Here is a 16044-nt window from a genome sequence, read left to right as displayed (position 1 = left end):
CAGGGCTTCAAGAAGGCTGGGTACCTCACCAGGAGCTGACAGGATTTGAACCCAAATCTTTCTGGACTCCCAAGCCCATGCTGCTCTCTCTGAGTAAGAGATTAATACTCAAGGATTTTCCCATTCCATGTCTGTTCATTTCATTTTGGAATCTCTGTTCTTGAAAGGCAAAGTTAAGGTTCTGTGAGTGCATATTTTCATTTCTGATTCGGACGAGAGATAGTTTCTAAAAACTATTTTACAAATGCTCCTGTCCCTTCATCCAAGAATTCCTCTTCCAGAAATCTATACTAAGAGAACTATCCAAAATATGGCTCAAAATGCAAAAATGCTAAGTATTTTAGTGAAAAACTGGGAATCTAAATACCCAATATTAAGGAACTGGCTAAATAAATCATGGCATATACAAATGATGGAATATTATGAAGGCATTAAAAAGTATTTATTTAGAATTTTTATAACATGTCAAATTATTTACGGCATCATATTAATAAAATAGAACACGGAACTAAATCCAATAAGCTCTCAATGTTACTAAAAATAGTGAAAAAGGACTGAAGGAAATAAACAAGAACATTGACAACAGTTATCTCTGCTTCTTCTACACTGTGTACAATGAGTTTTTTAAATCAGAAAAACCATGCACTTTCTTCTTACTGATTAACTACAACAGATACTTGTGAGACCCTTCTAGTTAGTCAATTCCTGAATAACCAGGAAAAGCAAAACTGAATTCTAAAGCTAATCTTTTCATTCCAGATTACATTTTCCCTGACCTTAGAATGTACACCGTTTTAAGCAAAAAAAAAAAAAAAAAAAGAGGAGGAAAACATTCAAATGACAATCATTATTATAAATACAAATACAAATAGAAAAAAAAAAAAAAAAGCCTAGAAAGATTCCTGTGAAAATGATAACGGGAATCATTTTTGGTTGGCGGAATTATAGGACTCGTAAAAGCTCTTTTTAGCTTAACAATTTTTATCACATTTTCTACAATGGACACCTACTACTTCTGTAGTAAAAAGTCTTTGCTGTTTTTCAAGAGACAACCATGAAGCAAATCACAGCACATCTACACAATGGAATATCAAGAGCCATTTTTAAAATGTGGTAGACTAGTAATAACATGAAAAAAATTTTGATACATATTAGCTGACCATACTATAAAACAGTATGTTCAGAATGATCCCATTGTTTTGTTTAAAAACAAACAAGCAAAATGTCTATGTATACAAAGAAAATACGTTGGAAGGAAATATGCCAAAATATTAATAGTGTTTTACCCTAGATGGTTGGATGGGACATTATTCTAACTTTCTTATTTTCACTTTGTATTGCGGCAAATTTTCCTCTGTTGAATATTATTTTTCAAATATGCAAAAAAAAAAATTTTTTTAAAGCTACATTAAACAAAAAAGTCACATTGTTAAATAAGAGAGAGAGAGAGAGAGAGAGAGAGACAAAGAAATTAGCAAGAGGATCTTATCTAAAGATCCTCCAATTTCAAAAGGCTTCCCAGCTCCAACCCAGCTCTGATGTTTTTAAATCAAGCTGGCCTTCCAGCATCAGGAGCACAGTCAGCCTCAATCCTTCCTCCTATTTAAGACTTAGTAACGTTTCAGCAGGACACTGGCTCCCACAGCAAAGGTCACCCCTCCTGATGGGGCAAACATCATTGTCTGCAACCTTTAAACAAGACCTCGGTAGAGAACATCTGATTACAAGTAAATACAATTTATAATCACTGATGAAGGGGACACACTATTTATGTTGCAAATAACACACTAACTATAGAATTATATTCCCAGGCCTGGCAGAGACCTCTGAGATCATCTGAAGACAATTTCCAGGACACTGTCTTTAGGATGTTATGTAAATATTGACTAGAAACAATAACAGAGATGTCATGCTAGAGAATCTTAAGTAAACAGTTCAAAAGCCTGGTTTCCTGTTTATACAGTTTGAAGTCACTTTGTACTGCTAGCCACAAGGTGATTTAGCATTCCAGTTTAATCTAAGAATTTCTTGACTTTACATATAATAAAAGGGACTACAAAGAACAGCTGGAAAGCCACACAACACAGGAAGGAACAAAAACAAATCCACAGACATGTGTCTTCCAGCCCAAACAAGGAGAAATCTATGCAGCTAGACTATCAGTTCAATCTATTTCCAAATCACTGTCCTCGCTGTGACAGGTGGCAGAGTTACACACAGACGTGAGCACCAAGACTTCTTTTTCTGGGAGCAATCCAAATTCCTGTAGAAAAGCCTCGAGGTCCACAGCAAAGAAATCTTCCCCCAGCTGGTCAGTGACACGAACAAAATTGCCAATCAACTCACCCCCCTTGTAGATCAGCAGGGCCGGAAGGGCATTCCTGGTGAAGCGACTGCTGGCCCCAATAACTGAGCTCTTCACCCGGCAGAATTTGACAGCTGGGTACTCGGCAGCAAGGCAAATCATGCAGCCGTTCATGGCTTCGGTCCCCGGAATGCCGTCCTCATAAATATGGACCATGATGAGGGTGCTTTTCTGTTCTTTATCGATCATCTCTAAAAACCCTTCTCCACTGGGGATCTCAAACACCTGCTTGAACTGGGGCCCCTTGTGAAGCTGCTGCCGCATCTCTTCCATCCTCTGCTTCCGGTACTGCTGTAGAAACTCCTCGTCATCCCGGTCCTCATTCATCATGGCAAACTCCTTCAGAGTCATCTGCAGGACGACCAGCAGGTGAGCAGAACAAACACAAACTGAACTCTGTGACAATAGTTAACATGTACCGGGACACGTGGGTGGTTCAGGTGGTCGAGCAACTGACCTCGACTCAGGTCGCGGTCTCATGGTTTGTGAGTTCGAGCCCCCCATCGGCCTCTGTGGGGACAGTGCGGAGCCTGCTTGGGATTCTCTCTCCCTCCCTCTCTCTCCCTCCTTGACTTGCACACGTGCTCTCTTTCTCCCTCTCAAAATAAATAAATAAACTTCAAAAAAAAAAATAGTTAACATGTACCACATGCTTATGTTATGTGAGCTCAGTACCATGCCAAGTGCTCTGTATGCATTAAAGCTCACGCAATTCTTACGATAACCCCACTGGGAGGGGATTTCAATTGCCCCCATCTTACAATTGAGGTTCAAAGACTTGAGATTATCTGTACCAGTTCACGTAGGTACAAGCCCAGAATTCAAACTGGATTTTTAAAAAATCTAGTCTTTTGGGGCTCCTGGGTGGCTCAGCTGGTTAAGTGTCTGACTTTTGGTTTTGGCTCAGGTCACGATCTCACAGTTCATGCGTTGGAGCTCCACATGGGGCTCTGTGCTGACAGCATGGAGCCTGCTTAGGATTGATTCTCTCTCTCTCTCTCTCTCTCTCTCTCTCCCTCTCTCTCTCAAAAACAAATAAATAAATTAATACACACACACACACACACACACATATATATATAGTCTTTCAGCTACTGTATTATAATGTCTCTCCCTCCAAACAGACATCAATTAATATCACTTCATGAACTTGTTTCTTTTGGTCAGTCTCGACAATAGATTATTTTATCTACTGTTTCATTTTCGTTGAAAAGACAACAGGATACTAAGGAATTTTAAAAATTTAAGAACACTCGTAATTCTTGCTCTGCACCCTCCCCACACACACATATACATACAAAAAACACACAGTCACACTCTCTAATACCGTATTTTGCTTTTTATTACCAGGCACATGCTGACATCATTTTTGCTTTTTTAACAGCAGTTGTGGATGTACCAATTAAGCTATAACCTGCTCTTGCCACTTGGCATTATTACATCACAAATATTTCCCCCTGCTTCTCAATTATTTTTTATAGAATGACACGTACTGTGCCATATTTTGCTTGACTTCCCCTTTTCTGGCACTGAGCTGGTTTCCAGCTCTGCTCTGCGGTACACAACCCAGGAGGACAGGGACAGAGCTGCTCTCAACCACCCCATGCGGTCATGTGTTGCTTTATCTGCTCTAATCTCAGCATAAGGAAGCACTGTGAGCTGCGGGCACACAGCCCTGCCGCCAGCTCGAGACACAAAAGTTGTCTTCCTTCTCTGGGCCTGGTGCGGCAAGACATCCCCACACCCAGAACAAAGCCTACCTCTGCCCAGTCCGGCACCAATCAGATGGTGGAGGCCGGGGACCACAGTAGAGCAGGATGGACATTTCTGCGTCACGGCCAGCACAGCACCGTCCTTCTTCCCAGCCCCCTGCTCCCAGCTTTCCCATCTACCTCGGCCCACCAGAGTGCCTCTGAGCCATTATGGTCAGAAAGTCTAATGCCCTGAAATCCTCCTCCTGCTCCAGGCAAATGACTCCTCATTTAATCCTCTTATCTGCTCCCTGATCCTGGCTGGCATTCCCAGCCAAGAACTGCTTTGGGCTACAGCCAAATGATCTCAGGCACTCCTTGACATTCACCCACGTTCAGAGGCCAGGTGGAAGGGGAAATAAAAGGTCCTTTTGATACAGGGCAAGTAACAGAGGGTCAGGGGCCTATTTCCCAGTATCTTCCAGAGTGTCCATTTGCTTCTACTGTGTTGCCTTGTTAAGAGTAAATTCTCATGAATAGGCTTCAGGTGAAACAGAGCAGCACCATGGAAAGAGCAAAAAAAAACCTGGATGAGAATCCCAGTGCTTATGAGCATTTACTAGTTAGATGCCCTGAGCCAAGTCCCCTCTCCTCTCAAAGCATCGGTTTCATCATCTGTAAAACAGGGATAAAACCACCAACTTCAGAGGGTTATTTCTGGCCCAAGGTAAGATTTCCATAAAGCACTCTGAATGGGCCAGGCACTGCGGGGGCCTTTGTACCCAGAGAGCACTGTGAGGTAGAGGGACTGACCTCACCGGACCCCTGACAAACCAGATTCAGAACAGAAGACACACCCCACCGTCTCCAGTAGCAGAGCTGAGGTTCAAACCCCAGTGTGTCCGACTTAGGACGTGACTCTACTTCCCCTGACACTACACAGCTCTGTGGAGGCCAAATCAAACACCTGCACCTCTTGGATCACTGACCCCAGTTGCAACAGCCAGGAGCGTTTCTCAGAGAGGCCCGGGGGGGCTGCTAATTACCTTCCCACTGATCTTCTCCTGGAGCTCCTTCTGTTGGCGTTGCTCCTCCTCTTCATCCAGATGGGACCTGCAGGTCATTGACAGCTTCTTGATCAGCCGTTCCATTTCCCGGCACTGCTCCTCCCTTTGCTCAGTCTCCAACTGTTTGAAGCGGCGCCAGTCATTTATCACCCCTTTTGGACCTGGGTCGATGGTGAACATGGAGGTGACCAAGAAGAGCAGGCAGAGAATTACGGACCAGCTCACATCTGTCTAACGCTTGCTCCGCCGACTGCACGGTAACGCTCACGCGGGGCAGCAGGGTCCACGTAGTGACGTCCACTGCAGCGTGGCTTGCGATAATTAAGGGGCCGAGCTAAAGGCCCGACATTAGGGGGGCGCCTGGGTGGCGCAGTCGGTTAAGTGTCCGACTTCAGCCAGGTCACGATCTCGCGGTCCGTGAGTTCGAGCCCCGCGTCAGGCTCTGGGCTGATGGCTCGGAGCCTGGAGCCTGTTTCCGATTCTGTGTCTCCCTCTCTCTCTGCCCCTCCCCCGTTCATGCTCTGTCTCTCTCTGTCCCAAAAATAAATAAAAAACGTTGAAAAAAAAAAAATTAAAAAAAAAAAAAAAAAAGGCCTGACATTAGGAGGTGCACTAAATAAGTTATGACTTATCTACTCAAAGGAAAATGAGGCAACTCGTAGAAAGAATGAGGTAGCTATAGGTTTTCTTGCCATAAAAGATGTTCAAATACATTAGGTCAAAAAAATAAAAAATAAAGAGCAAAATGCAGAACAATATCATGGTATGATCATCCAATTTTTAGAAAAGGAATTGCCTGTGTATGTACAAATATTTACAGGTATTCGTATATGTGCACGTACATTTGTATGTTCATAGAAAAAGGACTAAAGAATAAGTCAACCGTTAACAGAAGCTGTCTCTAGCTAGTAAGCTCCAAGAGGACTTGTGAGACAGAACTTCTATTTTTTTCTTTCTACCTTAATATATTCTGTATTACCTGGATTTTTATAACAAGATGGTGGCAGGTTGTTCTGTTATTCAAGTTACCCCCAAGCCTCCCTGCCCCTTGCCATGTAACTTGTAGGACCTCTTATGGGATGAGTACACGCATCCCCAGCCCACTGATGTTGGGTTTGGCCACGTGATGTGCTTTGGCCAATGGATTCTGAGCAAAAGATTTATGAGCCATTACGTTTCCAACAGCCCTCTCTTGCTCGCTATACCTGGTCATGAAAAGGCATGTCCCGGTCAGGGGCTGCTCTTTCAACCCTTCCCTAGAATGACAGGACATATGAAGCAAAAGCAGGGCTGCTGACCCACACGAGCAGCAAGTAACACATTTGAGAAATACACCTTCACTCTCACGAGCCACTGAGATTTGGAGGCTATTTGTTACTGCAGAAAAAAATATAAAAATCTATGTGAGAAAAACTTTAAAATGCTACCAAGAAACACTAAGAAAGACCTGGTTAAATGGAAAAGCAATACCATATTCCTGACTAGGAAGACCCAACATCACAAGGGTGCCAACAACCCCTAAATTAATTTATATATTCAATGTATTCCCATGTGTGCACGTTCCTAAATTTGCTTTGGAAAAATAAGAAAGCAAAAGTTGAGGGGTGCCTGGCTGGTTCAGTCAGTACAGCACGCAGTACCCAGTCTTAGGAACTCTATCGCATGTTGAGGGTAGAGCTACTTAAAAAAAAATTGGGGGAAAATGATGGCACAGAAGAGTACTGAAGGTCAACCGGCCCCACCATGTACTAAACATGTAACACAGTAATTAAAAACAGTGTGATGTAGCATAGTAAAAAACAAATCAATGAAAGAAACTACAAAGTATAGCTAAAGATAAAAATATAAACAGAAATTCAATACATGATAAGACTGACATTTCAAAGCAATGGAGAAAAGACAGCTAATTCAATAAATGGTGTTGAAATAGTGGGTAAAATATGAAAAATACTAACATGAAGCCCTGCCACATACCTTGCACCAAAATGAATTCCAGATTAATCAATATTTAAGTGTAAAAAAAATCATAAAAGTATTTTAAAAAGGCATGGGAGAACTTTTTATAATCCTGGAGAGAAAAAAGACCTTTTCGGTAAGAAACTAAATTAAGAAACTATAAAATAATGCCTTCAGGTACATAAAAATAAAAATTTGCTGCCCAGAAAAGAACACAAAGTCAAAAGACAAACCACAAATTGGTAGAAATATTTACAGCTCATACCACAGATTAGTTTCCTTAAAACAAAGCTCCCTAAAAAGAAAAAGATAAACCACCAAATTTTAAGAATGAGCAAAGGACAGGAAACTCGCTCTTAAAGTTATAAAAGATGGGGCGCCTGGGTGGCTCAGTAGGTTAAGCCTCCGACTTCAGCTCAGGTCATGATCTCACAGTTCGTAAGTTCAAGCCCTGCGTCAGGCTCTGTGCTGACAGCTCAGAGTCTGGAGCCTGCTTTGGATTCTCTGTGTGTGTGTCTCTCTCTGCCCCGCCCTCTCTCATAAATGAATTAACATTTAAAAAAAATTGTTTTAAGTTATAAAAGAGGTTCAGTGTCCCTCTTGAAAAGGTAGGAAATAAAACTACAGTGAGTTACCATTTGTCATCCATTGAGGATGGCGAAGATCACAAATTCTGGTAACACAGTAGGAGGGCAAGTGTCTGGGGAAAAAACACATTGCTGGTTATAGATAAACCAGTGCCACTTCCACTGACAGCAAATTGGAAATATTACAATGTAAAAGTATAAATATGCCATTTCTAGGAATTTATACTAGAATTGGTATATATTGGTATACATTTATACCAATATATGCATACCTATGACTTAAGTGACATCAAACAACTATTAATTTGAGAAGCCGGATTCAAAAGCAGGTCTGTGTTTACTGTGTGTGATCGGTCTGTGCATGCTGTGCACACAAGTCCGCACTGTGCACTGAGATGGCCAGAGCACACACAGGGAAATGCCGACAAAAGGTTATCTCTGGAAGTGGGACTGGAATTAGAGAGCAATGATCAGGAGACTTCTGACTGATACATATTTAATGGACATTTTTTTAAACCTGTTCCCTGGGCTCAGGGATTTCCAGTACCTGTGTTGACTGAGATGCCTTCCCCTGCCAACTCTGCATCTGCAGGCATCGAACTGCCGGCCAGGGCGCCACTGCCTCTGTCCTTGTCCTCGTGGTCGCTGTCCTCATCCTCACTGCTGCTGTAATAGTACTGAAGCTTCTCCCCCAGCAGCTTATCATCCAGGGTTGTCATGGCTCCTGAGAGAGGCAATGTATCAGGCTCTTTGCTGACGTGACCCAGACAGACATGAATCGGATGACTAGGGGCTCACTTATGCTGAGATCCTGCTATTTACAGGACCCTAACATTGACTTTTTTCATAAGCAGGACCTCAACAAATCCATACCATAATTGTGCTCTTTTTGTAGAAGGTAAAACTAAAGCCCAGATAAGGGAAGCTTCTTTGCCAAACTTCACAGCAAACGGTGGAGCTGGGATCAAACCCTAGGATGCTTGACTCCAAGAGACTGAAGGTGTGAGTCACTGTCTTCTGTAAACCACATCCTGTACTAATGTGTTAGCTAGGAGAAATCTGCTTACTGATCGGAGGTTTTATCTACACATACTTTTAGGGTTTTCTACCAACTAAGACTGCTGGGTCATTGAAAGTTGGGTAAGAATCCTCAGGAAAAACTCGAAACAGCAGCATCAAGAGCATGATGCTGAGTCACTGTCTAAGCCAATCACTGATCTGTCTCTTGCCCTCAACATCCCCAGTGGATGGATGGGCTCTGAAAGCCCTACCAACTCTGGTTAAAAGAAGAGCCCGTGATAAGATTTTACTAATTCCCAAGAGTTTAAAGGACAATGGTTAGAACCAAGAGCCTGCATCAGAAGAAGCCAGGGGCATTTGGAGAGAGAGGTGCAGCTTAGCCCCTCACAGGCCAGCTTGCCTTTCCAGCAGGGAGGGTGACAACTCTAGTCCTCTAAGTATCGAAATTCTAGGATTCCTTCATTAAAGACTTCTCACCCGGACTGTTAAACTCCGTTACAAAGTGGCTCTCCCACCCGGCAGGGGGCCTTGAAAGCAGGGACCTCCAAGGCCTAGCACAAGGCCTCCGCACAATTCACTAAGCACTTAAGGACACAGCTTGGATCGGACGGGAATGAGAGACCGCAGTAGAAGACAGAGAAGGTGCACAGGAGGCAGGGTTTACTGAGAGAAACGTGCAGGTACGGGGAGGGGTGGGGGTTTCGGGGAAACAGAACCAAACTTAAAGAGGCATGGCGACTCAGGCGGTGCAAGACCAGCAGACAGACCAGGTAGCGGTGTGCTAGGTGAGGGCGGGGCCTCTGAGGAGGATGGGGCCAGGGCGGGCCAGTGGAGAGGTTCCCGGAGGAGGCGGGGCCAGAGAAGGGCGCGAGGAAGGCGGGGCCTGGGCGGAGTGGGGCTGGGCTGGAAAAAGCGGAAGGGCTCTCGGAGGAGGCGGGCTCGTGGAGGGGCGGGGGGGGCGGGGCCAGCGGAGGGGCGGTGGAGGGGCGCGCGGAACCTTTGGGGGAGCCTGGTGGAGGTGGGGCCAGAGGAGGAGGCAGGCAGAGAAGTTGCAGAGGCCTGGGGGTCGAGGGGGATCACAGACATCACCGAGCACCGGCATTCCATCACCTCCCACACGTATTCCATGCCCGCCGCTTCTTCCCGACTGACCTCAGTGCAGTTACCCGGCCTAGGTCAGTCTGGACGCCTTCGGGCTGGCAGCTTCAGGGACTTCGAAGGAAGGGAGCGCTCGGGTGAACGAAGAGAAGTGGGTCGGCGCCTTGAGCACTAAGAGAAAAGCCGCCGGAGTCCCGACTGCGCGGACCAATGAGGCGGCCTTCCTGCGGTCGGGCAGACACGCTGCCCAATTAGGAAGAGCCTCCTCTGGTGGTTGAAGGAAAGGCTAAGGGTCCTCCTTTGGGACAAAACACCTCGACGACAATAATACATTTCAATTTGCTTTGTTTTACTTTAAATGAAAAGCTACACTGCATATACCCAATTCTGAGTAGTAAGAAAAGTTTGTTTAGTTATCTTTGAAGTTTCTGAAATCATTTCACATGTGTTTTTCATTGGTTCTTAATAACATCGCGACTCTTATGACAGACTCAGACGTTAATTTGCCCCAAAATAAAAAAAAGCCCGGTCCTTGACAAAGCTATGTGAATTCCTGAACTGGATTCTAGAACAGAAAAAAGGACACGAACGGGACAACTAACGGAATAAGGTCTATTAACGATAGTAGTGTATCAACAGTTTTAATAATTGTACTATGGTTAAGATGTTAATCTTTGAGGATTCTTGGTGAAGAATATAGGAGTTACTTTTGCAACTTTTTTTAAAACCTAAAATGATTTCAATTTCTGAGTCCTTATTAAGGTGTCCAGTACACAACCATAAAGTAGAAAGCTTTGTGCAAATTGAATCCTTCAAAACATCCTAAAACAGTACACTCTAAAATAGGGCTCTTAATTTGACAGAGAGATTCTCAACTTGCGGTTCTACAACCACCTGAAATTGTCTGCAAATTTATTATACGGGCCCATTTTTCCGAGAAGCTGTTTGTTTAGACTATCAAGACTGATAACTCCCCTCCCCAAATTTAGGAAAAATCATCCCATGGACATCCTATGGTATTTTTTTTTTTTTTTTTGTATTTTTGTTTGCAGAGTGAATAATCTTACCTTAATCAGATCGGTGTGAACAATTAACCAACTGGAGGATGCTTGTGATTTGCTTTAAGTGACAAGCCAGCAGCTAGCAACAGAGCCTCTGCATGGCCCATTCCCTGTAAATATCTGTTAAATGAATGCTAGATGGATGCTTTGCTTTTAATTTTCTTGACATCTCCCTGAAGCAGGGATCTTCTTTATCCATGGACTGTCCTTTGTCCTTCAAAATTCACTTTAAATTGAAGGCTGTAATCCTCAGTGCTTCAAAGATCCTTGTTTCCCTGGGCAGGTTACCCTCCCACTCATTAAGAGAAGAAATTCACATCTCTTTCCCAAAATATGCAACACTCTCTCCTCTCTCCTGGCTCAGTTTACGACCTTGATTCTTATTTCGCCTGAAAAACAGAAGCAATCAAAAGGGACTTGCACTTGAGGCCACCGTGAAAATATACCCACAACCCTTGCATCCCATCCCATGGACATCCATTCATGACAGAGCACCCATTCCATGAATCACTCCTGCAGTGAATCCTGCTCCTCCAGCCTAGTAAAGGACTCTGTTCCTGCAATTACCTCCTCTCTGACTCCCTGCATATTCAAACTTCCTTTCTACAGTGTGCTAATATGCTTTCCTGGTTCTCTTCCAAAAATAATCCTCTCAGATACCATTTTCCACCGTTCAGATAGTTAAATATCGGAAACTTTGACAACAGCATGACTGTGGGGAATGCATCGCTGGTTAGGTGTAAATTGATACAACTCTTATAGATGAGAAAGATCTGTCAATATTAAAAAATATATACCTTTAGTCCAGTGACTCCCCTCCTGGAAGTTCTTCCTATAGATATACTTGCATGAACATAGTATTTCATTGAAAAAAAAAAAAAAAAGGAAGGTGGAGAACATTATGTATTAGTTTCTTGTCTTTTGCATAAAAAAATATGGACAAATAGGGGCACCTGGACAAATAGGGTGGCTCAGTCAGTTGAGTGTCCAACATCAGCTCAGGTCATGATCTCACAGTTTAGGGGTTCAGGCCCTGCGTTGGGCTCTGTGCCTACAGCTTGGAGCCTGGAGCCTGCTTTGGGTTCTGTGTCTCCCTCTCTCTGCCTCTCCCCTGATCATGCTCTGTCTCTCTCTCAAAAATAAATAAACATTAAAAAAATATGGACAAATAATGTTATTTGCTTATATATGCATAAAGAAAAGCACTGAAGAATACATAAGAAAATAAAATAGTTATCTTTGAGAGACAGAGGCAAGTCAGGAGTGGAAGACTTTTTAGATGTGTTTATATGTGTATGTTCTAGAGTTTAAGAATAATTTTTTTGTAGTTAATACTCCCTGAAATTGTCCCTTCTGGTGCATTTTTTTCTCTTAAATTTTTTCTTAACATTTTACTTTTTTGAGAGACAGAGTGAGCAGCGGAGGGGCAGAGGAGAGGGAGACACAGCATCCAAAGCAGGTTCCAGGTTCTGAGCTGTCAGCACAGAGCCTGATGCGGGGCTTGAACCCATGAACTCGAGATCATGACCTGAGCTGAAGTCAGACGCTCAATCAACTGAGCCACCCAGGAACCCCCTTTCTGGTAGAGTTTTAAGACTGATTTTCATTGATGTCTCTTTTAATATATTCACTCTCCTGGTTGTATACGATGGAGGGATATATCTAGTGGTGTCCTCACTGGGAATATTGTTTGCATCTGTCAGGAATATGATTGTATATATTAGTTAGTTGCCTGACAATACTCAACAGGACTGATGAACTTAGCAGAATTTTGGGGTGGTGTGTATTATGACGTTTCTGTTTAATGGGAGTACCATGTGTAATTTATAGTTCTTAAAGGATTTTACTTGTAAGATTTTATTTATCAGTAGATCATACTGAAAGTATTTTAGTAGGAAAACCTAAATCCATAGCTGTTTTGTGACTGTTAAAGCACTTGCATTTTTTTTTTAGAAAGAGAGAGAGCGTGCAAGCCGGGGAGGAGGGTAGAGGGAGAGAGAGAGAATCTTAAGCAGGCTCCACACTCAGCCCAGAGCCCCTGCCAAGGGCGTGATCCCATGACCCTGAGATCGTGACCTGAGCAGAAATCAAGAGTCAGATGCTCAACCTACTGAGCCACCCAGGTGCATTTGCCTTTTTTCAAGGGAAAATCTTGATCTAACCAAAAGATTTATAAACCTTTGTGAAACATATTTGAAAATTTAAAGTAACTGAATAAAATTCATATAAAAGTGTTTAAATGCCTTGAGGCATGGGCTTCAAGGCTTGCTCTACCCTTACAGTTTTTCCAGATTACGATGGAGGTAAAACAGGATTTGGTCTTCCACTGAGTTTCCCACCAATATTTTTGTAAATTTAGAACAAAATTGTCCTTGTCACTGGATTTTTTCTTATAGAAGTATTAAAAGTCTAGAGATGGTTCGGGGTGACATTAAACAGTATAAGGATTATTTGCAATAACGAGTCTTTTCCTTTCTTTCATTTCCTCTTTTTTTCCTCTCCCCCATCCCCCACCTTTTCTCTCCCTCCCTCCCTCTTTTCCTTCCTTCCTTCTTTTTTGGGGTGTGTGTGGCCAATTTGTGGCAATTGAGCGTCTTTCTTATTTCGAAATTAAATTTGGGTATTAATAAATATACAATCAATAATAATTATTTATATAATATTTATTTTTATTTATTTTTAATTTTTTACATTTATTTATTTTTGAGAGACAGAGGGAGACAGAGCACGTGCGGGGAGAGCAGAGCAGAGCGAGCAGAGAGAGAAGGAGACACAGAATCTGAAAGCGGGCTCCAGGCTCTGAGCTGACAGCACAGAGCCTGACGCGGGGCTCAAACCCACAAACCGTGAGATCATGACCTGAGCTGAAGTCAGATGCCCAACCGACTGAGCCACCCAGGCGCCTCGATATAATATTTAGATACATGTCTCTACAGTTTTAAAAGTGTTATCTTTAATGCAGGCTTTAATTTTGTTAACTGAAATTTTCTTTAGATGTTGGGTTGACTTTAAGGAGCAAATTTCTTTCTTTTTTAAAATATTTATTTATTTTGAGAGAAAGTGAACAGGAAAGGAGCAGAGAAAGAGGGAGAGATAATCCCAAGCAGGCCCATGATGACAGCACAGAGCCCATTGTGGCGCTCAAACTCACGAACCCGTGAGATCATGAACCTGAGCCGAAACCAAGAGTCAGACACTTAACCGACTGAGCCACTCAGGCACACCTAAATTTCTTTTTAAAGTTTTGATTAAGGCATCTGAGAAAAATCAGAAAAACTCTTTGCTTTCATAGCTTTAGTAACTATTTTTTTTTAAATAGCTCACACACTTAAAATGTAAGGAGCACAAGTTTTTGGTTTTTTTTTTTTTAGAAATATTTGAGTTTCTCTTATTTCATATACTTTTAAATCTCTATAAGCCAATCAAAATGGAGCTTCATTAAATTTTGAGATCTTATAATAACAGATATAACCTTTATTCTGTTAATATGGTAGATTACACAAGTTGATTTTCATATACTAAACAAACTTTATGTTCCTGACATAAACCCAATTGGATATGGTGTGTGTGTGTGTGTGTGTGTGTGTGTGTATACACACACACATATATATATACACACCTACCTCAGTGGGTCTAGCAATAGTCTTCCCATGGCCTTGTCAACATGAAAATTGGTGCCCTGAAGACCTGCCTGCATGGTCACTCAAAGGCTTCCTGTCTGCGGTGATGCCAACGACCTCCACAGATTCCTGTGTAGCTCACTTGCAGTCCGGAGACTTGCTGTCTGCTGGCTAGCAACCAGTTCCAGCCTGGGCAGACCAGCGAACATCCCTGCTGTCCAGCGGGCTGAACTTCAACTTCTGCACCGAAGTCTGAACTACAGTCTTGGTAAGGGGGGGCTCTTTCCAAGTAGGGAAGGGAGCCATATGGAATTTCTCTAAGCCACAGGGTACCATATGGCATTTCCTTTTATCTTATGGTCATTTATTAGATCTTAATAATTCTTTGTGTGAAACTTCCCCTGTATGGTTTGTGTCTCCCGACTGGAGATAAAGAGGTCACTAGGTCTAGTCCACACTCCGGGAAAGGGGATTACTCAGAGCATGAATAACAGGGGTGGGCGGGGAGGTGTATCAGTCCCTGACAGTGGTCTGGACCAGGTGACTTGCTTCTAAGTAATAATGACAAAAGAGATGGGATCTTGCTTGCTTTCAAGATCAGGTTACAAAAGACTGTGACTTTTTTTTGTTTTTTAATTTTTCTTTTCAACGTTTTTTATTTATTTTTGGGACAGAGAGAGACAGAGCATGAACGGAGGAGGGGCAGAGAGAGAGGGAGACACAGAATCTGAAACAGGCTCCAGGCTCTGAGCTGTCAGCACTGAGCCCGACGCGGGGCTCGAACTCACGGACCGCGAGATCGTGACCTGGCTGAAGTCGGACGCTTAACCGACTGCGCCACCCAGGCGCCCCAAGACTGTGACTTCTTTATAGCCACCCCTCCACTCCTCCTTCTACCCATCCCCCCCACCCCGCCACCCAACACCTGACTTACAGCCTCCTCCCACCCCCTGCCCCCAGTCTCCAGCTCCTCTTGGTTGCTGCTTAGATGAGCCTAACCACCATACTGATTGTGAGAGTTTCACATGGCAAGGAACTGAGGGCAGCCTTCAACAAATAAAAAAACCGAGGCCCTCATTCCAACAGTTCGGGAGGAACTGAATCCTGCAAACAATCCAGGGAGTGGGCTTGGAATCAGACGCTTCCCCAGGTGAGCAGGGAGATGACTAAGGCACCAGCCACCACCTGTGAGACCTGAAGCACAGGACCCATTGAAGGTTACATGCAGATTCCTGACCCACAGAAACTATGAAATTATTGATGTTGTTATACTAAGCCACTAGGTTTTTGGGTAATTTGTTATGTGACAATAGGTAAGTAATACAAGAGTTATGCCAATTTTTCTTTTGATCTTGTATCTGTTTTGGTAAATTGTACGTTGAAGGGAATTTGTCCATTTTTAAGTTAAGACTGTATAAGTCCAGTTTATCCATTTCTTTCAGAGGTAGGCCAGGCATACGAATTTATTTACTCATAAAATACTTGAGAAACAAAAATCTTATGTGCACACAAAAATATGTATACAAATGTTCATAGCAGCTTTATTTGTAATAGTAAAAAATTTGAAACAACCCAACTG

At 43.0% G+C, this 16044-nt stretch overlaps 1 protein-coding gene across 2 annotated transcripts; it reads right to left on the bottom strand.

The window, feature by feature from the left end:
• Positions 1 to 418: 418 nt before the first annotated feature.
• On the bottom strand, positions 419 to 10038 carry PDCL (phosducin like). Of its 2 annotated transcripts, none has more exons than XM_058694232.1 (4): positions 9797 to 10038; positions 8214 to 8390; positions 5103 to 5284; positions 419 to 2716 (listed from the first exon to the last, which is right to left on the bottom strand). In XM_058694232.1, exons 2-4 carry the CDS (start codon positions 8383 to 8385, stop codon positions 2165 to 2167), a joined length of 906 nt encoding a protein of 301 aa, XP_058550215.1. In that variant the 5' UTR covers positions 8386 to 8390; positions 9797 to 10038; the 3' UTR covers positions 419 to 2164. The 2 variants fall into 2 exon arrangements, with proteins under 2 accessions (XP_058550215.1, XP_058550214.1); XM_058694231.1 differs by having other exon boundaries at positions 9839 to 10037.
• Positions 10039 to 16044: the final 6006 nt, after the last annotated feature.

Source organism: Neofelis nebulosa, chromosome 12, assembly GCF_028018385.1.
Source record: "Neofelis nebulosa isolate mNeoNeb1 chromosome 12, mNeoNeb1.pri, whole genome shotgun sequence".
Taxonomy (NCBI): Eukaryota; Metazoa; Chordata; class Mammalia; order Carnivora; family Felidae; genus Neofelis; species Neofelis nebulosa.
This window is presented reverse-complemented; position numbering and strand designations above follow the sequence as displayed.

Excerpts from the sequence above, each read along its gene's own strand:
- PDCL (XM_058694232.1), bottom strand. The coding sequence starts at position 8,385 with ATGACAACCCTGGATGATAAGCTGCTGGGGGAGAAGCTTCAGTACTAT. Across the intron at positions 5,285-8,213 it reads AGGCATCTCAGTCAACACAG|GTCCAAAAGGGGTGATAAAT; the intron begins GTACTGGAAATC and ends CCATCGACCCAG. Across the intron at positions 2,717-5,102 it reads AGGAGAAGATCAGTGGGAAG|ATGACTCTGAAGGAGTTTGC; the intron begins GTAATTAGCAGC and ends GTCGTCCTGCAG.